The sequence below is a fragment of the Polyodon spathula genome, chromosome 34 (genome assembly GCF_017654505.1).
Source record: "Polyodon spathula isolate WHYD16114869_AA chromosome 34, ASM1765450v1, whole genome shotgun sequence".
Lineage (NCBI taxonomy): Eukaryota > Metazoa > Chordata > Actinopteri > Acipenseriformes > Polyodontidae > Polyodon > Polyodon spathula.
Genome location: NC_054567.1, coordinates 4,787,586 through 4,811,537, shown reverse-complemented (window position 1 = coordinate 4,811,537; position 23,952 = coordinate 4,787,586). Strand labels below are relative to the sequence as shown.

Below are 23,952 nucleotides of genomic sequence, written 5' to 3'. Positions count from 1 at the left end.
TTAAGAACATAAGAAAGTTTACAAACGAGAGGAAGCCATTCGGCCCATCTTGCTCATTTGGTTGTTAGTAGCTTATTGATCCCAGAATCTCATCAAGCAGCTTCTTGAAGGATCCTAGGGTGTCAGCTTCAACAACATTACTGGGGAGTTGATTCCAGACCCTCACAATTCTCTGTGTAAAAAAGCGTTTCCTATTTTCTGTTCTGAATGCCCCTTTGTCTAATCTCCATTTGTGACCCCTGGTCCTTGTTTCTTTTTTCAGGTCAAAAAAGTCCCTTGGGTCGACATTGTCAATACCTTTTAGAATTTTGAATGCTTGAATTAGGTCACCGCGTAGTCTTCTTTGTTCAAGACTGAAAAGATTCAATTCTTTTAGCCTGTCTGCATATGACATGCCTTTTAAGCCTGGAATAATTCTGGTCGCTCTTCTTTGCACTCTTTCTAGAGCAGCAATATCTTTTTATAGCGAGGTAACCAGAACTGAACACAATATTCAAGATGAGGTCTTACTAGTGCATTGTACTGTTTTAACATTACTTCCCTTGATTTAAATTCAACACTTTTCACAATGTATCCGGGCATCTTGTTAGCCTTTTTTATAGCTTCCCCACATTGTCTAGATGAAGACATTTCTGAGTCAACAAAAACTCCTAGGTCTTTTTCATAGATTCCTTCTCCAATTTCAGTATCTCCCATATGATATTTATAATGTACATTTTTATTTCCTGCGTGCAGTACCTTACACTTGTCTCTATTAAATGTAATTTGCCATGTGTCAGTTTTGAATCTTGTCTAGATCATTTTGAATGACCTTTGCTGCTGCAACAGTGTTTGCCATTAACCCTAACCCTAACCCTAACCCTCCCATTTTTGTGTCGTCTGCAAATTTAACAAGTTTGCTTACTATACCAGAATCTAAATCATGAATGTAGATTAGGAATAGCAGAGAACCTAATACTGATCCACGTGGTACACCACTGGTTACCACAATCCATTCTGAGGTTTTTCCTCTAATCAGTACTTTCTGTTTTCTACATGTTAACCACTCCCTAATCCATGTACATGCGTTTCCTTGAATCCCAACTGCGTTCAGTTTGAGAATTAACCTTTTGTGCGGGACTTTGTCAAAAGCTTTCTGGAAATCTAAATAAACCATGTCATATGCTTTGCAATTATCCATTATCGATGTTGCATCCTCAAAAAAATCAAGCAAGTTAGTTAGACACGAGCTCCCGTTCCTAAAACCATGTTGACTGTCTCCCAGGACTGTTACCATATAGGTAATTTTCCATTTTGGATCTTATAATAGTTTCCATAAGTTTGCATATAATAGAAGTCAGTTTTCAACATTCACTCAAAAACTCGGATTTGCCGAGATAGAATTTCTCTGCTTCGGGCAAGGGCGTTTTGCATCGTTGAAAATGGTGAGAAAGATCACTTAATTCAGCCAATGCAGCCAACATGACCCCCAAATTGTGAACAAAGGCTAGTGACAAAGGCACACTTTACTCTCACTCTCACAAATCTCTACTTGTGTCAATGGAAGCTTTTCAAAAGTGCTCATGGAGTGCTCGATAATTCTACCACAATTTTGACACTACTTTCACTGGATGCAACCAGGAGAATTGACAAAATACGTCCAATAGCTAACAAACGCTGTCCAGTCTCCCTTGCACATTGAGTCCGTTCTCTTTGGTTTTCTGGAGAGGATTGGTACAGTGAGTATAGTTTGTCAAAATAAAACATGTATGTGATTGAGACCTGTGACTTCTTTATTGACGTCTCTGATGGCCAGCTCTATACAGTGATTTGAGCAGTGCCTCACAAACAGATTTTGGTATCGACCGCGGAGCCGAGTTGCAACTCCAGTCCACTTTCCCAGCATTACTGATGCACTGTCACAGGCAACGCAAATCAGACATTCACACAGAAAGTCGTCATTGAAACCATGTCTGTGTAGACACTGTAGCAATGCATCAACAATAGAATTACAGGTTGTTCCCTCAAGCTCAAGCAAGTCCAAGAAATAAGTCTGAGCGTTTACTTCGCACGCTATTGCCGACCGCTGCAATACAAGAACAGATTTACCACTTAAGATGCTGGATTCATCAATCCATAAACACACATTTCTTTTATTTTGCAGAATATAATTTTTTCCGATGCAATGTGATCAGTAATATGAGCACACGACTTGTTTGTGAAGCACTATGGCCATGCAAATCCACATCCACTGACAAGTCTACAAACAGTCCCCTTGCTTCCCTCTTTCCTAGGCGGTACAGAATCCTCTGCATGTCATTTTCTTTCAGAGTGACGCCTGTTGCTTTGATTTTGTCAGTCCTATAATATGTCACTGAGTGCGACCCCCATCCTCAACCCTTGCAACATGTACGGTCCCAATGATTTTAAACAATGACATGTTAAGCACCCCAATGTTTTGTTCTTTACTAGAAGCCATTCAACCGTGTGACAGAAATACTGCATTTGCTCTGTTGCCCAGCAGTCTGGTGGATCTGTTGCAGCAGCATCTCTATCAGTGGCATTGCAGCTTTCCAGGGGTCTTTCTGAAGCAACTTTACCCATCTCACATACGGCAATATCGGGGTGAGAATCGGCATTCTGTCTTACTTCAGAGTCCTCTTCCTCAATCTTTCTTTTCGTATCACCACCCTTTATCCATGCTAACAGACTCATATCTATCGTGCGACTCAACACAATCGTTCTATGTTTTTAACTGAAACAAGTCTGCAAGCTGTGCTATTGAGCAAGTTCCCATGCTGTTTTGCAATCCACTCTGGGAGTTGTCTGAAGTCAACCGCTGACAACTGCTCGCTAGTTTGGATAGAAAAGGGGGTGGAACCCAAGCCTTTGCTTGTGATAAGTTTCAGTGATGAAAGCTAAAACCAGTCCATTTATAGCAATACATTTGGAAAGTGATGGTAGAGAAGTCTTTTGAATTGAGAACAGAAACAACTAAACCACAGCTCCATGTTAAGCTTGCTTCTATGTACTGGGGACCAGTTTGTGCAGTTCTGCATGATTATACAGTAATCAAATCAAATCAATTGATCGTCATCAAGTTGCCCTGTGGTGTTTTGTAACCTGTTACATTTTCTACACCTTACTTGGCACAACCAAGCAGCGCAGTTTTTAAAAGTTTTATAAAACAAAAATTATACTTTTAATGTGAAAGAAAAATGATGTATTAACGAATTATTACCCCAATCATTCAAGAGCTATGGACTGCACTCCTGAGGTGACATGACTACGAGGAGGCATGTCTCAGGAATCACTAAGTGCTGGAGAGCAAAGGCATTCTGAATCTGATGGACACTCACCTCTGGGATTTGTTTTCCAAGCAAATCATGTCAGCCACACACAGAATGACCCTCTGGCTTACCTATAGCTGTATCTGTGATTGTGGGACAGCACAGAGATTCTGTCCCTGTTTTAACACAGTGGGTCTACTCAATTGAAACCCCTATTGGAACCCTTTCAGCAGCAGTTACACTGTCACAGAGTGTAGATCTCACTACGCATCCTAAATGTTTAAACTGGACAGGGTCTATAAAAACAGATCAAGTATGTTAGTATCAGGTTTGATTGTACTTTCTCTTTGCAACAGGCAGTCCCTCCCTTACCTTCTGTTTCGATTCCCTTGGGGAACAGCCTCTCTTCAACTGTGGCACTGATATCGGCGAAAATATCACCCTCTTCCCGGTCAGCATCGATCTGCAGAGAGAAGGGGAGAGCAGTGGGGAACAGGTTTGAAGTAAATCAAGAATCAAGGTAAGTTGCTATGGTAATTAATTAGTATGGATAACAGCCTAGTTTTTTAAATGATATATTTTTTATGTCACTGTTTTTTACGAGTGAGAGCAGACTTAGGTGTGACAGTGTCCATATGGACTAGGTTGAGACCAGAAACCAGTTTCAGAGATGGATTCTAACCAAGAACTTCAGGTTTTACTATAACATGCATCTGGGCCCCTTCTCTATGTCTCTGCTGCAAGGCAGTTCGTACCCGCACGACGAGCGCCCTCTCCTGGTAGTACTTGGCGATGAGGCCGATGTTCTGTTTGAAGGTCTCCAGCCTCCTCTCGATGGCATGGGTGTTGTCGTCAGGGCGACCCTGCTGAGACGCTCGCTTCTCCAGGCGCTGCCGCAGCTGAGTGTTTGAACAGGCCAGGAGCACCACCAGGTCAGGAGAGCCGATCTGTGAGGGGACACAGACTGACAGGGTGAGACACACAGACAGACAGACTGACAGGGTCAGACACACAGACTGACAGGGTGAGACACACAGACACACAGACTGACAGGGTCAGACACACATACACACAGACTGACAGGGTCAGACACACAGGCACACAGACTGACAGGGTCAGACACACAGGCACACAGACTGACAGGGTCAGACACACAGGCACACAGACTGACAGGGTCAGACACACCGACTGACAGGGTGATACACAGATACACACAAACTGACAGGGTCAGACACACAGACACACCGACTGACAGGGTGATACACAGATACACACAAACTGACAGGGTCAGACACACAGACACACAGACTAACAGGGTGAGACACAGGGACACACAGACTAACAGGGTGAGACACACAGGCTGCCAGGGTGAGATCTCAAAGGCAATAGTGGCAAAACTACTGCTCTGTGTCAGTTCTAACATCAACATGTGCAGCCGCTTCGGTGTAATTCCAAACAGGTGATGTGTCGATGCCTATTGATTTCACATGAATGATCTGTAGGTCCTTTCCAGGGAGTGTCAACGGTCAGGGGTATGAAGATTCATCAAGGGAGAATGAAATGCTTGAGGGAGAAGGGACAAGGGCCTCGCATTGATCAGTACTTCTTACGAAGTCAGTCAAGTCAGTCGAATGAAATCCAGCAACAGGAAGCAAACCACAGTTCGCAGGATATCAGCACCCCTGTCATAGACGTAAGGAGGACTTGCGTGGATACAACTAGTGATGAACCTAATGATCCTTGCGAACCCGGTCAGACGAACAAGCGCAAGAGAGAAAAGACCTCAATGGGCACAAGCCTGGAGTTAAATGGCCAAGAGCTTGTGAGAAAACTGCGTGGGACGCAGTAAACACGGACCTCTGTTTTATTTTGGAAAGGTTAAATGGAACAGTTGAAAAGAAGCTGGATAAATTTGGGGAATCATCTACGTATATGGAAGCGAGAGGTTTGGAATTGAAAAAAGGAAGGAAAAAGTAAAAACTATTCCTGGAAAGTCTAGACGGCAACAGGAGATTGAACGCTTAGTTAGAGAAAGGAGGCAGTTGAGGAAGCAATGGAGAAAAGCAGAACAAAGTCAGAAGGAGAGACTCAATCTGTTACAAAGGGTCATAAAAGATAAGCTTGCAACATTGCGCAGAGCTGAGCGCCTACAGAAACACTACAAAAAGAAAGAGCGCGCGAGAACTGACTTTTATAAAGATCCATTCAAATTTGTAAAGAAGATATTCACCAGTGAAAAAAATGGCACACTAAAATCATCTAAGTTTGAGCTGGAGAGATATTTGGAGGAAACACATACAGATTCAAAAAGCCAGGAGCCTATGTCAATTCCTTCAGATATCCCTCCTATCAATCCACCTGAATACCAAATGGAGGACTGTGCACCTAAGTGGAAAGAAGTAAAGCAAGCTGTGAAAACAGCAAGGGCATCATCATCTCCAGGGCCTAATGGAGTTCCATACAGAGTGTAAAAGAGTGCTTCTGGAGTTCTACGAATCCTGTGGAAATTGATGAAAGTGGCATGGGAAAAACAGGTTGTACCAAGAGCATGTCGCCGAGCAGGTGGAGTCTTTATACCAAAAGAAAAAGCTTCTACAAGCATCGGTCAGTTTTGTCCTATTTCCCTATTAAACGTAGAAGGCAAGATTTTCTTCAGCATTATTGCTCAGAGATTGTCAATCTACCTATTAAAGAACTGCTTCATTGACACTTCAGTACAAAAAGCAGGCATTCCAGGTTTCCCAGGATGCTTAGAACACATCAGTGTAATCTGGCAACAAATTCAATCAGCAAAAAAGGAAAGGAAGGAGCTCCATGTGACGAACCGGTGACCCTGCACACTACAAGCAAGCACTTTAACCAATATGAACAAAACCCGGGCTCTTCTGCATTCATGGCTTTAACCTCATCTTATCTCACCAGCAGGGGAGAGAATCTGTAACACAGTGTATGACACAACACTGCGTCACACTTGAGAATCTGTAACGCAGTGTATCACACAACACTGCGCGTCACACTTGAGAATCTGTAACGCAGTGTATCACACAACACTGCGCGTCACACTTGAGAATCTGTAACGCAGTGTATCACACAACACTGCCATCACACTTGAGGGGTTGAGTGAGCCTCTCTACCTGCTCCTCGAAGGTGAAGGCCTGTGCGATCTCCCGCGGGAAGCCGTCCACGATGAAGCCCTTCGCATCCTGATGCTTGATGAACTGCTGCTTGAGCTCCTCAATCGTCGTCTCCTGAGAGGTGGCAGAGTAAGAGAGTGAGATAGAGCGATAGATGGAGCTGTGCAGCTGAGAACATGCCACTTAGCTAGAGCAGGCTTACACACAACACAGAAAGACATGTAGGTGAGGCACTACTGCTGAATTACTAATACTGTACCGCTGTAGTAGAACTGCATATACCAACACTGTGCTTCTACATATTCAATCAACCCTTACCTCCAGAAAAAGTACTCTTACTAGTTAATTAATTACATAGTTCATTATCTTTCAATGACAATAAAACGTGTTGAAGTACTGACGAACATTTTTCACTTCCTTGATTTGTTAATGCATGTTAGCGTTGAACAATAACAGATTATGATGACATTATTGACCATTTGTTTAGTCTTGGTTATTTATTGTTAATGCTGGGACAAATATCCGATATTCTGCGATTTTGTTTTTCTTAAATATAGCGGTTCTGATTGCGTTTTGCAAATGAAAGACTATTCAAATAATGAATTCTGAAGGGATAGCTCAACAGGAAAAATGTTAATTCCAGCTCTATTTATTGTACTGAAAAATTATTTTAATCATATTATCAGCCATAATCTCGTTTCTAATCAACATCACCGCTACCGAGATGTTTCTTTCCACTCAGATTTGTCCATAAAGAAATGCAGGGGTGTTAGGTGCCATGTAATTAAAACAGACATCTGAAATGTATTCAGTCTTCCCCTCTACTGTAGAAGAAAAGAGGTATTTTAAAAAAGTGAAAATCAGGCTGACAAAAAAGAACAAGTGTATGTGAGAACTACTACTGTAACTAGGGAGACAGTCAAAATGAATGACAATAGTCTATAATTAAGAATCTATTTCTAATCCAACCTTATAGCACGTACAAGCTTTTTTGTACAAGTCTGGGGATATCTTTTGCTGCTCTTCTGAACAGATCAGTTTTAACTTACCCCAGTGAATCATATTCAACATTTATTGTAGAGGAGAACGTTTCTGAAATGAATAGAGGACGTCACATTCTGTGCAGCAGACAGACAGTACCTGGGGAGCGAGCTCTCCGTTGGCGATGATTTTTGCAATCAGCTCCCACTTCCTGTCGCTGGGGGCGTGATGCAGCATCTGGTTGCGCAGGATCTCTCCCACAGAGACGCACACAAAACCGTAGTGCTGTGCCATCTTGGCAGTCTGTGTGCCTTTTCCGCTACCCGGCCCGCCTGGCCAATGAGAAGACAGAAAGTATCTATTAAGGGAAGGACCCAGCGAAGGGGAACACAGAGAAGTATCCAAATCAGCACTTCTATTTCTGAGCGAGGCGCTGCAAACGCAGCACTGTCTCCTTACCTGCTTATCACGTTCGCAATCATTGTGACTGGCTCTGTTTGTAATTGCTCAAACCTTACATTTTTCATTGTTTTCATAAGTTTGTGTCAAAGTGCTTGGCACACACTGCTTTAAACACACTTTGGATGACCTAGCCTACATCACTTATGACAGGCCACCAGAACTGAAGAGCAGCTCTTGAACCCAGAGTCAAAGCACCTTAACACTTAAAAAACTATACTCTGAGTACAGCAAAAAATGAAGCTGTAAGGGCTGGGTGGTGCTGTGGAAGTCACTAGCATCTAATTTGACATCTCGAGGCCTGGGTTCGAATCCAATGTGTTAAGGTTGGTTTATACTTCTCTTGCAGACAAAAGCCATACGTCAGCTGCAGACACTTCTATGGGTGCACCAGAAGGATGACTGCAGACTTTTTGACAAAGTGGCTTGCAACCATCCAACAAATGTTCAATTTTTTCAACATCATCCGACCCGGTGCGTTTTGCGGCTGCAGACACAAGAAAAGGCGGTACGACTTTTCAAAAAACACGCCACTAGCGGAAGAGCGGGTGATGTCATTCCGACCGTCGGAGACCACTGACTGAGATCAAAAATTGGGTTGCAGTCAGAAGTATAAACCAGCCTTTAGTCAGATAAAGAAATAAAGTGGGAGCACTGTATATGCTTCTCTGGATTGAAGTCTGTGGTTATTTTGTGCACTGCGAGTCCCTTACCGACGATGAAGATGATGGGCGGCCGTGGTTTGGAGGGGTCGAAGACGTCGTACTCCTGGATGAGTCCAGTGGATTCTGTCATATCCGAGTCACTATCGATGGAGAACTGAGCCTGGATGGGAGGCAGGCGTTCGTACCGCCTATAGGGGCTTAGAGGGGCTGGCTCTGGGGGAGCAGGGACACATTACATATATTACAGGCTTGGGGTTTCTACTGACTCTCCCTGGATCTGGGGGAGATCCGATACATTGCATATATTACAGGCTTGGGGTTTATATTGCCTCTCCCTGGATCTGGGGGAGCAGCGACACATTGCATATATTACAGGCTTGCGGTTTATATTGACTCTCCCTGGATCTGGGGGAGCAGCGACACATTGCATATATTACAGGCTTGGGGTTTATATTGACTCTCCCTGGATCTGGGGGAGCAGCGACACATTGCATATATTACAGGCTTGGGGTTTATATGGACTCTCCCTGGATCTGGAAGAGCAGCGACACATTGCATATATTACAGGCTTGGGGTTACACTGACTCTCCCTTATTAAGCACGGCATAACATAGTAAAATGGGATGGGAAAACTGAAAAATGATTTTATGCTTGGTTTCCTGGGATTATGTCGTCAGTGTCCTCCAGGGAGTTTACCTGCTCTGAAGATGGTCTTCTTGCTCTGGCCCCCGTTGATGGGTGGCAGGGGCCGACGGTCTTGTGTGATGAAGGTGTCCCAGCGCACCCTCTCTGGGCCGCCCAGCTCACGTGCTTTCTGCAGGCAGCTCTCCAGGTACCCCAGTGGGTCCTCGGGCCGGTGATACATCAGCCCTGTCAGCATGCTCTGTGTGACAAGAGTCTGGGATTAGACAGCTGCTCTGCAGCAGTGATGTGTGATAGAGTCTGGGGTTAGACAGCTGCTGTGCAGCAGTGCTGTGTGATAGAGTCTGGGGTTAGACAGCTGCTCTGCAGCAGTGCTGTGTGATAGAGTCTGGGGTTAGACAGCTGCTCTGCAGCAGTGCTGTGTGATAGAGTCTGGGATTAGACAGCTGCTCTGCAGCAGTGCTGTGTGATAGAGTCTGGGATTAGACAGCTGCTCTGCAGCAGTGCTGTGTGATAGTCTGGGGTTAGACAGCTGCTGTGCAGCAGTGCTGTGTGATAGAGTCTGGGAGCTGCTTAGACAGTCTGGGATTAGACAGCCGCTCTGCAGCAGTGCTGTGTGATAGTCTGGGATTAGACAGCTGCTCTGCAGCAGTGCTGTGTGATAGTCTGGGGTTAGACAGCTGCTGTGCAGCAGTGCTGTGTGATAGAGTCTGGGATTAGACAGCTGCTCTGCAGCAGTGCTGTGTGATAGTCTGGGGTTAGACAGCTGCTGTGCAGCAGTGCTGTGTGATAGAGTCTGGGGTTAGACAGCTGCTGTGCAGCAGTGCTGTGTGATAGAGTCTGGGATTAGACAGCTGCTCTGCAGCAGTGCTGTGTGATAGTCTGGGGTTAGACAGCTGCTCTGCTGCTCTGCTGTGTGAGAGAAGGGTGGTCACTCTAGTAGAAGGCAAATAACGGTTTAAGATAATGAAATCATTCTGACACTGTATTGACCTCGGCTTTCTTTAAATTACTATGGTACCTGACACAATTTTAAAAGTGAAAATGCATGTTTGCTATACCATGTATTTCTTCCAGAACTGCACTTGCGAGAACTACATAGCAATTAAGGCATCCGTTGAAAAGTTTGTCTGTTTGATTATAAAGCTGCAGTGTGACTCCTGGGTCCATGTTTAATACATTCTCCACTCAGCCTTCTGCACACTGGGCTTCGTCAGAAACCAGGCCACATTACCAGGAAGCTTACTGCACTTTCGGTAGCTTCTCAGGGAAGCAAAACACATATTTACATTGTTGGTGTTTGTTGTGAACTAACAGCATTTGAATAGAAGCACATACAAAGCTAATATTTTTAAGATCCTTCATAATAAAGTATAGCACCCCTGAAAAATGTTGCTAATGCCAATACTAGGTAAGGAAATGGATTCTAAAGTCTTGGTTTGCAGTCCTTTACACAGGAAGTATCAGACCCGCAGCACTGAGAAGGACTCACTGCTCTTAATTGAAGGGCTGGGTTGGATGACTCAACATGACAGACGTCAGTGAAACAATTCAAGAGCCAGGTCATCATCCCACCACTACCAGCAAATGCTTCCTGCCTGCTTGTGCAATGCTTTTGTAGCCAAGGAAACTTAAGTTTTGAAAACACTACCACTCAGTGGATGTAAATGGAAGAGTTTACAATTTAAACTAGTGGTTTCTGCACAACACTTATTCTTTTCTGTCTTGTCAGTCTGAAGTTACAACAAATGAAGGTGTAGCTTTCCAGATTTGTGATCCTGATATGTATTTTTTAAAGCAGCTCTGAATTGTGCCAATCTCTCAATAGAACCCTGCTGCTGTTAGATAGGACATTCACATCATCTGCAGTCATAGTGAGACATGCCACATGCACTTTATATACGACATGTGGAATTTCACATGCACTAGTGTTGCAGGGGGGCTGGTTAATGGTTACATTCAGGTGTACCTGATGTAGTCAGAGCTTAGATATGATTCTGAGAGCTCTAGTAACCAGGATTTGATGACTCTAATGACACAAAGTGAATCTAAACAAGAAGCAGAGATTATTGAATGGGGTCGGGTCCCCTCAGCTCAGTGCAGTGTTATTGAAGGGGGTCGGGTCCCCTCGGCTCAGTGCAGTGTTATTGAACGGGGTGGCGTCCCCTCGGCTCAGTGCAGTGTTATTGAACGGGGTGGCGTCCCCTCAGCTCAGTGCAGTGTTATTGAACGGGGTGGCGTCCCCTCGGCTCAGTGCAGTGTTATTGAACGGGGTGGCGTCCCCTCAGCTCAGTGCAGTGTTATTGAAGGGGGTCGGGTCCTCTCGGCTCAGTGCAGTGTTATTGAAGGGGGTGGGGTCCCCTCGGCTCAGTGCAGTGTTATTGAAGGGGGTGGGGTCCCCTCAGCTCAGTGCAGTGTTATTGAAGGGGGTCGGGTCCTCTCGGCTCAGTGCAGTGTTATTGAAGGGGGTCGGGTCCCCTCGGCTCAGTGCAGTGTTATTGAAGGGGGTGGGGTCCCCTCGGCTCAGTGCAGTGTTATTGAACGGGGTGGCGTCCCCTCGGCTCAGTGCAGTGTTATTGAAGGGGGTGGGGTCCCCTCGGCTCAGTGCAGTGTTATTGAACGGGGTGGCGTCCCCTCGGCTCAGTGCAGTGTTATTGAAGGGGGTCGGGTCCCCTCGGCTCAGTGCAGTGTTATTGAATGGGGTCGGGTCCCCTCGGCTCAGTGCAGTGTTATTGAATGGGGTCGGATCCCCTCGGCTCAGTGCAGTGTTATTGAATGGGGTCGGGTCCCCTCGGCTCAGTGCAGTGTTATCGAATGGGGTTGGGTCCCCAGCTCTGTGCAGCGTTATTGAAGGGTCAGTAGCTCTCAGCTCTGAAGCCACTCACAAGGGAAGGCAGGTGCAAAGGACGACTCTCTCAGCAAGGCCCTGCTTCTCTCTCACTTCTCTCCTTGTAATGCTAATCCCCAGCAAACCTTGTAATGCTAATCTCCAGCAAACCTTGGAGGACGGCATTTACATGTCAATTGCCAGACAGGAAGGAAAATAAATTCACAAGAGCTGGTACAGAAATAGCAAACCACACTGCTCAAGCGCTACAATGCTTTTTAATTCAGGGTTCTTCCTCATCTGAGTTTCAGGGATACACAATACTCTACTTGTGGCATTCTCCCTGTTGCAAGATGATAAATACGGCCCATCTGACAGGCTTTGACAGGGGGCTGGTGAAAGGTGCTCGGTTAGCTAGCCAGTACTATCCAAAGTAGAGATGCTTCATCAGAAATGGAGTGCAGATTTCTACATCCAACATTTGGAGGACTTAAACATGGGAAGAAAATTTTGAACACCTTGCAGACTCGTCGTATCATATTATTGCCTTATTGGCTGTGGCACTATACTCTATTAACACTGTTATGGCAGGTGTTTCTAGTCTAAGATATGCTCAACATTGATCTTGATAAAACAAATATCCATTACCGGTAAATACTATTAACATTATTGCATTGACTTATGCTTTATTACCTCTAATGGCAGCAGGAATCATCTCAATGTGCAAGACTACAGAATTCATTAAACCTAATTATTTAAAGGTCGTACACAGATGTAATTCATGCATTTACATTAAATCTATGTTTGATGTTCTTGATGAGTTTGTAATAAATTATGAGTTACTTTATTCCCAGATCTGTTCTCTGTCAAGCTATCATGAGCTCACCATGGATTGCCATGTTTTTCAATATGCTTGCCTATGCTTTACCATACTTTCACTATGCTTTATTACAATTTGCTATACTTTTCCTACAGTAAACGTTTTAAAGAGATAATACTATTTATAGGAGTCAGTGTGGCACTGATTTGACAAGTTTACCCAGTTTAGTTTAGTTTACTGCATTCAGATAGATCAGAAACTACAGCTATGGCCAATGTAATACAGCTATAGGGTTGAGACATAATTAAAAAAAAGAAAAACAGAACTACATCATTATTATTAATTCAGTTTTAGCAGACGCTTTATCCAAAGTGACTTACAGAGACTAGGGGGTGAGCTATGCATCACAACTACTACAGCAGAGTGACTTACTGAGGACCTCGGCTTTACATCTCATCCGAAGGACGGAAACTATATAAACATAATTTAGATATGTTAAATGTCAAAAATGTCACATTTTTCAATTTGTGTCAGTTTTTCATTAAGTATATGGGAAAACTACAAAGCAGTATGTAATTCAATATGTTACCGCAACATTATTCAGCAGGTTTCATTCGACTATGAAGCAAAATGTGTTAATTCTGTAGGGTGATGCAACACTTTTGGCCATAGCTGTAGACTTGGCTGCCCAGTTTGTTTACACTATCTAAGATAGTTAGAGCTACAGCACATAGGATTCCTCCCTCCTTGAATAATTCTGACCTCTCTGTCACTGTGAACTATACCCTTTCTCCTGGTACCAAGGTCCTTGCTCCTTCCCCTGCTCCCCTCCTCCACTGACTGTGCTGGGGGGAGCTGTCTTTTTGTTTTTGCCAGTAAACCCAATGAGACAGGAAGCCTCTCTCTGCCCTGGCTCAGGGCAGGAAGCAAAGGCCTGGCTGGCTGCTAGGAAACTCTACGCTGCATCCACAAGTAGGACGACAGAGATGCAACCTGGCCAGTGACACAGGCTGAGGGGCGACACAGAGTCCCACTCTATACAAAGGGACTGAAATACCCTAGGGGTCTAGTGCAGGATATTTAAAACAAACTACCAAAGCACTGGGTACAACTAGGGTGGGTGTGTCAAATGCATTTTATTCCCCTAATTCGGTATTGATTTTGTCCCTATATTTTTAATGATCATATCAATATCTGTGATGGAACTGTTGGCTATTTATGTGATGCATGAGAATATCAAATGACAATTTGATGAGTGTCATTTTTAACAAAAAGGTCCAATTGAATGAAGCACAGCATGTATTCACAGCAACTATAAAACACACTTATTCTTCATTTAACAACCATTTGGTGAATTACAATGATCTTGTATAATGCTCCAAACGATACATTCCTCTACTCTATTATGATATGATATATTATGTAAAGCTACACAATGAATTGCTACACCCCTAAACAGCTTTCTCACAAACATAAGCTATCAACCAGGGAATGACAGCAACTCTGCTGTGGACGGTTCAGAGGTTCCACTGTGTATACATTTATTCAATAAATACTTCTCAATTACAACTCAAATGTATACAATTACATTACCAATTACCAATTATTACATAATTAGCGCAACGATTAGAGCATGAGCACTATGCACCTACAAGCACATCATCTGTGGAGGCACAGCCTCTTCAGAGTCCTAGCAAACCTGCTTCCGAAATGCAGGACCAAGACAAAACACTATTCTACCAAAAGCAAGAATGTATTTTTATATTTGATTTGCGGGCCTCATTGATCTCATGCATTTATTGCTTTATTATTGCTGAAGGTCAGTAAACAGTGCAGCCAGCGTGCATTACACTCTTCTTCTTTTGTACGGGGTTTGAAAAGCAACAGACTACTGCTGTAATTTAAGTTCTGTAAGCCATTCCAAGGTATCTGGGGTAGCTGTGTGGAGTCCACTTGTTGCACCAGAATCTGCATGAGTTGGTCAATCATCAGTGATGTGCCTGATGGTTTGCACCTCACCGCATTGGCAGCTTGCTGAGTTACTGATCTTCCACACCTTCCATGCGCTGTTAGGACACGGCTGAGAAATACTGTGCTGCTGAGAGTGCTCCTTGCCCCAACGACAGTGGAGAAACAAGGCTGTTGCTTCCTAGGCTCTTCCACGAGGTCCTTGTTTGGGACCACACTGTTTTCCTGCATCTCACGCCATTGGGTGGTAGGGTCTTTTCCGGCTGACAGAAGAGCCGAGGCATGTGCCCAGAAGAGCCGAGCCATGTGCCCAGAATGGCCGTCTCCATCTCAGACGGGACGGCGGTGGTGATTTGCAAAGGGTGATCTAGATCCAAGATATTCTTAACTCTGTAAGTGTTGCAGCATCCTGTCTGATGTTCGATGGCGGGATGTTTGCGAGCACTGGCAGATTTTAGGAAGCCGCAGTGCAACACTGATTTGTGTATCAATAGAGCCCAGTGTGAGAGCTGTAGCACCAAACATGTGCGGAGTACTCTGCCGTAGAACGGACCAGGGCCTGCGTTGATGTCCAAACGGTCTCAGCATCACCTCCCCAGGAAGCCCCTGCCAGCTTTTGGATGATGTTGACCCCAGGATTTTGTCTTCTTGATGGTGGCTTTGAGCTAATGGCAATAGCTGAGAGTCCGGTCGAGGGTATCGGGGTTCGTGTTCATGGTTAAGTGGGATGCCTCAGAATTTTACCTTGGACACTGACGTCAACCACGCTCCATATTCCATGTTTAATCCAACATGCAACAGTAGATAGCATTGCAGGTGTGCAACCCAGAAAACACCATGACAGCTTAACCTTTATATAAGTGTCCCATAGTAAAGCATTATGAATTTACTGAAAGCATGGTAAAGCACAGCAAACCATGCACAGTATAACCATAGGAAAACTGCTAAATTACCATGCACTGAGATACACTTAAACCTGGTTCACCTGCGTTTTGTTTACCACGCACAGAGATACACTTAAACCTGGCTTAGCTGCACTTTTCCATTTATATCCTCCACTTCCTCAATGTAGATTTCTGGATAGCTTTCAAAGGGTACTCAGTGAATTGTGCGAGGTAAATAAGTATTATGTCTCCATGGTTACTGCACTGACACAAGGAGATCACTTAAACTGCGCTCTGTTTGAGGTTTTCATTCCCTTCCCAGATTAAATTAATTTTATGTGAGAATAATTTAATAATTTCATTACTGCCATACATTTGCCTATTACACTCTTGCTTGTAATATTTCGGGCGCTTAGGTGATGTGGTCAGCAATCACTAACATTTTAGGCCTTTCACATCTAGTGTTCGAATCCAGCTGCTGAAGTGAAATTAGTTTGGCAGACTCAGTAACATACACGATTGAGCTGCTTCTAGGATTATCATAATTAACCAAGGTTTCTCTATTATTTGTTAAAAAATGTATATTGGTGATCCGTTACTTCATGCAGTTTGTCACAAGGACAGGCTTGTGGTGATGTCCCCAGACCCGGAAGCTGACACACACACACACAGGTACTGCTGGTGAAAGCGCTGCTGCGCGGATTTATTCAAACAAAAGGGTTGAACAAAAGCAACGTTCACAGAGCAAAATAAAAGAACACATAAAACAAAACAATACCTCGGTCAGACTGGGCAGTCGCCTTCACTGATCCTAGACACAGGCACCGTGCAGTTGCTTCCAGCACGCGCAGCAACTGCTTTTCTGTTATTTTTCCTTCTCCCGTCTCTCGTTCACCTTCCTCTTACTTGAACACCCACCCCAACACCGACAAAATAACAACCCTATATACACATGCACATAACTACAAACCCTCAAACAGTAACTGAATTAAACACAGTTTCATTAGGTACATCATAACTTAATAAGAAATGTAATACAGTAATATAGTTCATGCAGCACATAAGGCAAGCAAAAACAGGGTCCTCCCTGTCGAAGAAGGTCCAAATTTAGGCTTTGGGCGACCTTTATTGTTATTTTTTATTCTTATTATTTTTAAGCGAGTTTCCACACGTGACCCACTGCCTGCCTGGCAGCATGTGATCGGTATCATGCACACAGAACTGTCAGCCCGACAGATAAAGGCTGTTAATGAGATGAAAATGAAGCTTCCAGAATGTAAAGCAGTGGGAATCCAGACAAGCTAAAAACAAGTGTATCAGTAACATACAGACAGTATCTTGTAAGTACAAATTTAAAGCAATCAGTAGGATCAAAACCTACAAGTCTCAGGACCTGAGTGGTGCAAGGTATTTAAAGGGTCCTATTTTTATATTGTGATTTTAATTTATTTTGCCGTTGTTAAGTCAGTTATACATGTAGTCATAAAGGGACCGGGAGTTCTAGGTAAGGTCAGTCTATATACAGTGGCTCTCAAAAGTATTCCCCCCCCCCCCCCCCCCCCCCCCCCCCCTTGGACTTTTCCACATTTTATTGTGTTACAACATGGAATCAAAATGGATTTAATTAGGAGTTTTTGCCACTGATCAACACAAAAAAAGTCCATAAGGTCAAAGTGAAAAATAAAATCTACACATTGTTCTAAATTAATTACAAATACAAAACAGAAAATAATTGATTACATACGTATTCACCACCTTGAGTCAATATTTGGTAGAGGCACCTTTGACAGCAATTACAGCCATGAGTCTATTTGGATAAGTCTCTACCAGCTTTGCACATCTGGACACTGCAATTTTTGCCCATTCTTTGCAAAATTGCTCAAGCTCCGTCAAATTGGATGGGGACATTTGGTGAACAGCAATTTTCAACTCTTTCCACATATTCTCAATTGGATTGAGGTCCGGGCTTTGACTGGGCCACTCCAGGACATTGACCTTCTTGTTTTTAAGGCACTCCAGTGTGGCTTTGGCTGTATGTTTGGGGTCATTGTCCTGCTGGAAGATGAATCTTCTCCCAAGTCCCAGGTCTTTTGCAGACTTCAGCAGGTTTTCCTCCATGATTTCTCTGTACTTTGCTGCATCTATTTTGCCCTCTATCTTCACAAGCTTTCCAGGCCCTGACGCAGAGAAGCATCCCCATAGTATGATGCTGCCACCACCATGCTTCACGGTAGGGATGGTGTTCTCAGGATGGTGTGTGGTGTTAAGCTTGTGCCGAACATAGAGCTTAGTGTTGAGGCCAAAAAGCTCTATTTTGGTCTCATCAGACCATAGAATCTTCTTCCACTTGGTCTCAGAGTCTCCCACATGCCTTCTGGCAAACTCTAGCTGAGTTTTTTTCAACAATGGCTTTCTTTTTGCTACTCTTCCTGTAAAGGCCAGTTCTGTGAAACACCCGGGTTATTGTTGCCGTATGCACAGTTTCTCCCAGCTCAGCCGTGGAAGACTAAAACTCCTTTAGAGTTGCCATAGGCCTCTTGGTAGCCTCCTTGACTAGTGCCCTTCTCGCCCGAATACTCAGTTTTTGAGGTACGGCCTGTTCTAGACAGATTCACAGTTGTGCCATATTCTCTGCATTTCTTAATAATGAACTTTACTGAGCTCCGGGAGATATTCAATGCCTTGGAAATGTTCTTATATCCTACCCCTGATTGGTGCTTTTGAAGAACCTTATTCCGGATTTGCTTTGAATGTTCCTTCGTCTTCATGATGTAGTTTTTGTTAGGAAATGTACTAACCAACTGTAGGACCTCCCAGAGACAGGAGTATTTAATCTGAAATCATGTGAAACACCTTAATTGTACACAGGTGGACTACGCTTAAATAATTATGTGACTTCTAAAGACAAATGGTTGCACCAGAGCTTATTTAGGTGTGTCATAGCAAAGGGGGTGAATACTTATGCAATCAATTATTTTCTGTTTTATATGTGTAATTAATTTAGAACAATTTGTAGATTTTATTTTTCACTTTGACATTATGGACTTTTTTTGTGTTGATCAGTGGAAAAAACTCCTAATTAAATCCATTTTGATTCCATGTTTTAACACAATAAAACGTGGAACAGTCCAAGGGGGGTGATACTTTTGGAGAGCCACTGAATTTACACCATCCAGGTACCCAAATAGTTAATTGGCTCAGGGTCAATTCACTCATTTAGGACGTGGTTGGAACAGTCCTAGACTAGAACAGATACTGAGAGCCAGAGTTCTATATAGTTTAGTTCATGCACCCGTCAGCAGAATGTTTCATGTCTGAACAGCCAAAGAATGTGGACACTGCAATAAGGTAACACACTGCAGTTTGAATTGACTCCGCAGTAGTGTTGAGGGACGGCCTGGTCTCTCCACTCTGCGTTCTGTTACTGCCACAGGCACTAAGTGCATCTGGCTGTATGGTTATAAGACAAGAAGAAAATGTAGCACAAAGGATATCATTATAATGAAAGTATTGAGTGAGCTTGAAGGTTTTTCCTCCTGTAAAGATTTGCAATAATTCTCTGGCAAAACACTGAGCTCTAATTGAAAAACAACCTTTAATCAGCAACAACTTGTAACAAATTAGAGAATACTATCAGTTTCATTCAAAGCACAGTTCCACAGGACAGAATGAACACTCGGTTCTGTTTGTTTAAAGGTGTGTTCAGTACTGTTTTTTTTTTTTTTTTTTTTTTTTTTTTTAAGTTTTTAGGTACTTTCTGTAAAATTCTGTAAATATAACAAAAACACAATTTTTTCATGTCCAGTAATTTCTTCCTGAGCTACAGCAGAGATTCAATGTGTCCTTTCCTATTCCAAGGTACCCGAGAGAGAGAGAGAGACATTTTAACAATGGGACCCAACGAACAAACTACTCAACAAAGTCAGATTTCTGAATAAAGAGAATTCACAAAAGTCAGAAGGCTAAACTAGACATGATTCACAGTAAAGGAAGGCTAAACTAGACATGATTATTGATTACTGCTTGGAAATAAAATTGATTATATATATATATATATATATATATATATATATATATATATATATATATATATATATATATATATATATAAAAAATTTCTAGTCACCGGGATGATCTACAGAGATATCTTGTTCCTCTCTCTTTCTGTAGACCACCAATTGTGAGCGGGGGGGTGGGGGTGGGGTATATATGTTTTTACAAATTAAGAAATGCTCGCTGAAATATGTGCTTCTTTCAAAATGGAACAGAGCCCAAGTGTAATTAATCCTTGGCCCCTTGCCTGTTGTGTTTACTGTACCTTGCTCTGTCAGTATAAAAGGTCTGGGTCTTACCACTGATAGAGTCATGCACTTGAGAAATACTACATTACCAGGAGAGAGGTCTCAGCAGGGCAAAGCAAGCTCTTATCCCTGTCTGCAATGTACAGTCTTTTCATTACATTGACAGTCCTACTGCAAGCAAACCAGTAAAGGTCAGCAGCTTTGTAAAACACTAACAATGAGGAAGACGGTAGCCAAAATGTGTGTCTACCTGACTTAGTTTCGGTTTTACCTTTTGATTGAGCGTTTTGAAGATGAAAAAAGAGAAATAAAATACTGACATAAAACAAGCCTGGACATAGGGAAGCTATAAAGTCTGTATCCCAAACAATATTCATGTGATAAAAGCTTTTGATAAGCAGATTTAAAACGCAAACTCCATAAGGGTAGGGTTATCTATTGATACACTTCAAATTCAAATTGAACGGCGTTGAGGTTTCTTAATCCATGCAGGTATTTACAACCGAAATGATCTACACAATTTAACCTTATTGGTCTGTGGTTACCACACCAGCTCAATTGAACAGGTGCAAATTCAATATTGCTAGTAAGATTTCCACTTACAGAGAGCAGATTAGCTTTTAATTAGGTATATGAAAGGCACAACTAAAGCAAGCTTTAAAACAGTTTAATTAAACAAGCCCTCCTGTAATTCATTCTCACAGGCTGTTGAATTTCCATGTCACTAGATAATCAGAAGCACTGTGTTGTTACTCTCACTGCAGTCTACAGCAGCTATAATTGCAAGGTATAATTTGTGGGTCTGTAACGTCCAAGTAGAAGAGACATGGAACACACACTTCTGTGCAAACAGTCTGTGTTAAACTGCAGCTTTTTTAAACTGGGTTTACAAGAAGTTTTTAGGTTGTGTTGGAACCTCATTTTAATGATATAAAAACATATACAGCCCAAATGTTTAGTAGAACACATTTTCTAAATACTGTGAGAATATCTACAACAGGCTACCCTACTCGCCCACATTTCTCACTACATGATGTTCTTATCATAATAATACCTGAATCTGAATTCCACAGGGCCAGTGCCAGTGGAATGTTGTTGTATTTTTTGTTATTGTGGATCCAGTATATTGGCACCACATTCATTCCTCAGTAGAAGTAATGTTTCTTTTTACTTTCGTTCTGTCTTGCAGCAAGCTCATATTAAGCTTCATATTTGCCTTTCTCATGTTAGTATTGTGAAGCACAGTTTGCTTTATGAATTAGGCTGAAGATGTTTTACTCTGTAGATAGTCCCTCAGCCTGGTGCTGAGAGTGATAGTCCACAGCAATATAGGAGACCGTCGGCACCAATTCACATCTATGTTTATTTAATACATTTTGGGATACAAACATGATTTTTGGTGTTCTTATTAGTTATCCAATTATTATTATTATTATGCAAAGGCCTGCCTTTTTTTACTTTGTAATTGCTTCAGGATTTTTTTCTATAACTTTGCTTATAAAACAACTAAATTATAAAGCACTATTTTTTTTAGAAGTCACCTGCAAATGGCAGTAGCTTGAAATGTTGAATAAATCACATATAAAAAACATATGCTCAACTGCAGCGTACCAGTGACTAAGTTCACATCAGGTGGACTAAAATGCGGACTAGACTATGTTTTGTGTAATTCCCAACAGCACTCATGAAAATAATGATAGGTGGTGTAATCAAATTCAAGGTTTACTGCAAGTAATTATAATGGATTACAATAGCTACTGCTGTTCGGTAATCTTACTGTAGTAATGATATGTAATCTGTAACTCTCCAACACTGCCCAGAGATGTGTGGTATTGCTGTGTTCTGTCAAAGTGGCTCTTGGCTCAGGTGTGTGGAATTGCTATGTTCTGTCAGAGTGGCTCTTGGCTCAGGTGTGTGGTATTGCTGTGTTCTGTCACAGTGGCTCTTGGCTCAGGTGTGTGGTATTGCTGTGTTCTGTCAGAGTGGCTCTTGGCTCAGGTGTGTGGTATTGCTGTGTTCTGTCACAGTGGCTCTCGGCTCAGGTGTGTGGTATTGCTGTGTTCTGTCAGAGTGGCTCGTGGCTCAGGTGTGTGGTATTGCTATGTTCTGTCACAGTGGCTCTCTGCTCAGGTGCGTGGTATTGTTGTGTTCTGTCAGAGTGGCTCTTGGCTCAGGTATGTGGTATTGCTGTGTTCTGTCACAGTGGCTCTCGGCTCAGGTGTGTGGAATTGCTGTGTTCTGTCAGAGTAGCTCCGACTCAGGTGTGTGGTATTGCTGTGTTCTGTCAAAGTTGCTCTTGGCTCAGGTGTGTGGAATTGCTGTGTTCTGTCAGAGTAGCTCCGACTCAGGTGTGTGGTATTGCTGTGTTCTGTCAAAGTTGCTCTTGGCTCAGGTGTGTGGAATTGCTGTGTTCTGTCAGTGTAGCTCCGACTCAGGTCTGTGGTATTGCTGTTTTCTGTCAGTGTGGCACTTGGACGGCTGTCCATCTGCCCATCTGCCCATTGTCACAGTTTCTCCATATATCTGGAGAAGCATATGTCCTACTGACCACATTGTATTTCATGTATTATAATCCCAGGGTATATGTCTGTCCGACTGTCTTCGTAAAAGATAAACTTACATTTTGATTGCATCTGGATACTGAGGGCATCATAATCTGAACTGAGTGTTTCTAATGGATAAACTTGTCAGTTGAGTTCTTCCTCAGTGAGACACTCCAGTATGAATCCCCTGGCCTGGCTGTATCAGCTGATGGCCATGACCTACACCCCGATGTATTTACATGTAGAAATGTAACATCTCTATGCACACAAGCAGTCTATGCCATATATCTTGAGCTACTGGCTGCAATTTGTTCTAAAGAATGTGTTTCCAAATTTCATCACAGGAAGAAGGTAAAGACAGACAGGCAACTGCTTAATCCTCATATTCTCATACTCTGAATGTATGTGCCACACAAAATCCAACACCAAAATCCAACCACCCTTGAGGTTAACTGCTTCCCTCCATGACTGCCCAGACCTTCTCCAGCACACAGGTGAGACCTATTACTGCATGGAAAACTCTGTAATAAGTATAAAAGCTATTGTTTATAGCATCCGACCACGTTCACACTGACACCTTGAAAATGAAAGGTCGAGTATTTCGTACTGTGTTTACACAGTACCTTTTAACACGTTGATACGGGTTCTTTGTTTAAAATATGAAATGTTATAAAATTAAAATGATTAAATATTTAAAATAAAATTCTTCTCAACGTGGTCAATATGGGCAAGGAACTACACTATGGTCCATCTACTGAAACTACTGTAGGGTTTTGACAAACACTTACCTCAAAGAGTTGAGGGATTTCTCGCTTCGACAGGTACTCTTTGGCGTCGCTTGTGTTCATTCTGTTGCTTTAGCAGCTGGTCCCGATAGTCGCAAAACACCAAGATTCACTGAATATGTAAATTCCTGCTCTGAAAGGGAACTTAAAAAAAAGAAAAAAACAAAGTCTCGCCGTGCCCTCACTTGTACAGTATATCACTCATCCTCTTCGCAGTCTCACGCTGTATGCGTTGCCTAATCGCTGCCACACCACACCTCCCGCGTGGTCCTGCTGCTCACCAGAGAGGAAGCACTCTTGTAAAAACAGACCCTGCACAAGATCACTGCACAATGCAAGTATTTCGGTACGTTCTGTCGATTGCAACTGCAGACAGCCCTCGTTATAGGTGATCTTGATTTGCAGGCTTGTTCCTTTTTTGCTGTTGCTTCCTTTTGATTTAATGGCAACTGTGGCTTATTGCTGCCACCTGCTGTATATTTTAAGAACAGCCCATATATTTTATATTCTATTTGCCTCCGCTGTTTGTGTTAAGATATGGCCGGATTGAAAAATTAGGTTTTACCCATTGTTAGAACCACATGAATCCATGTTGAACAGATTAGACATCTAGACGAGTATTCCCCTTTTTATTTAAGCTTATCTTCCACACAATATAGAGAAATAATTCAGCT

At 42.8% G+C, this 23,952-nt stretch overlaps 1 protein-coding gene across 1 annotated transcript in view; it reads right to left on the bottom strand.

Annotated features, from left to right (window-relative positions):
- Nucleotides 1-23,590, bottom strand: part of LOC121303621 (adenylate kinase isoenzyme 1) — a 48,244-nt gene extending 24,654 nt beyond the window's left edge. The window contains exons 1-7 of the mRNA XM_041234412.1: nucleotides 23,282-23,590; nucleotides 9,205-9,391; nucleotides 8,557-8,721; nucleotides 7,544-7,716; nucleotides 6,404-6,517; nucleotides 4,025-4,216; nucleotides 3,642-3,732 (exon numbers count right to left, since the gene is read on the bottom strand). Coding sequence (XP_041090346.1) covers nucleotides 3,642-3,732; nucleotides 4,025-4,216; nucleotides 6,404-6,517; nucleotides 7,544-7,716; nucleotides 8,557-8,721; nucleotides 9,205-9,391; nucleotides 23,282-23,341 — 982 coding nt within the window. The 5' untranslated portion in view covers nucleotides 23,342-23,590. The remainder of the gene's footprint in view (nucleotides 1-3,641; nucleotides 3,733-4,024; nucleotides 4,217-6,403; nucleotides 6,518-7,543; nucleotides 7,717-8,556; nucleotides 8,722-9,204; nucleotides 9,392-23,281) is intronic.
- Nucleotides 23,591-23,952: the final 362 nt, after the last annotated feature.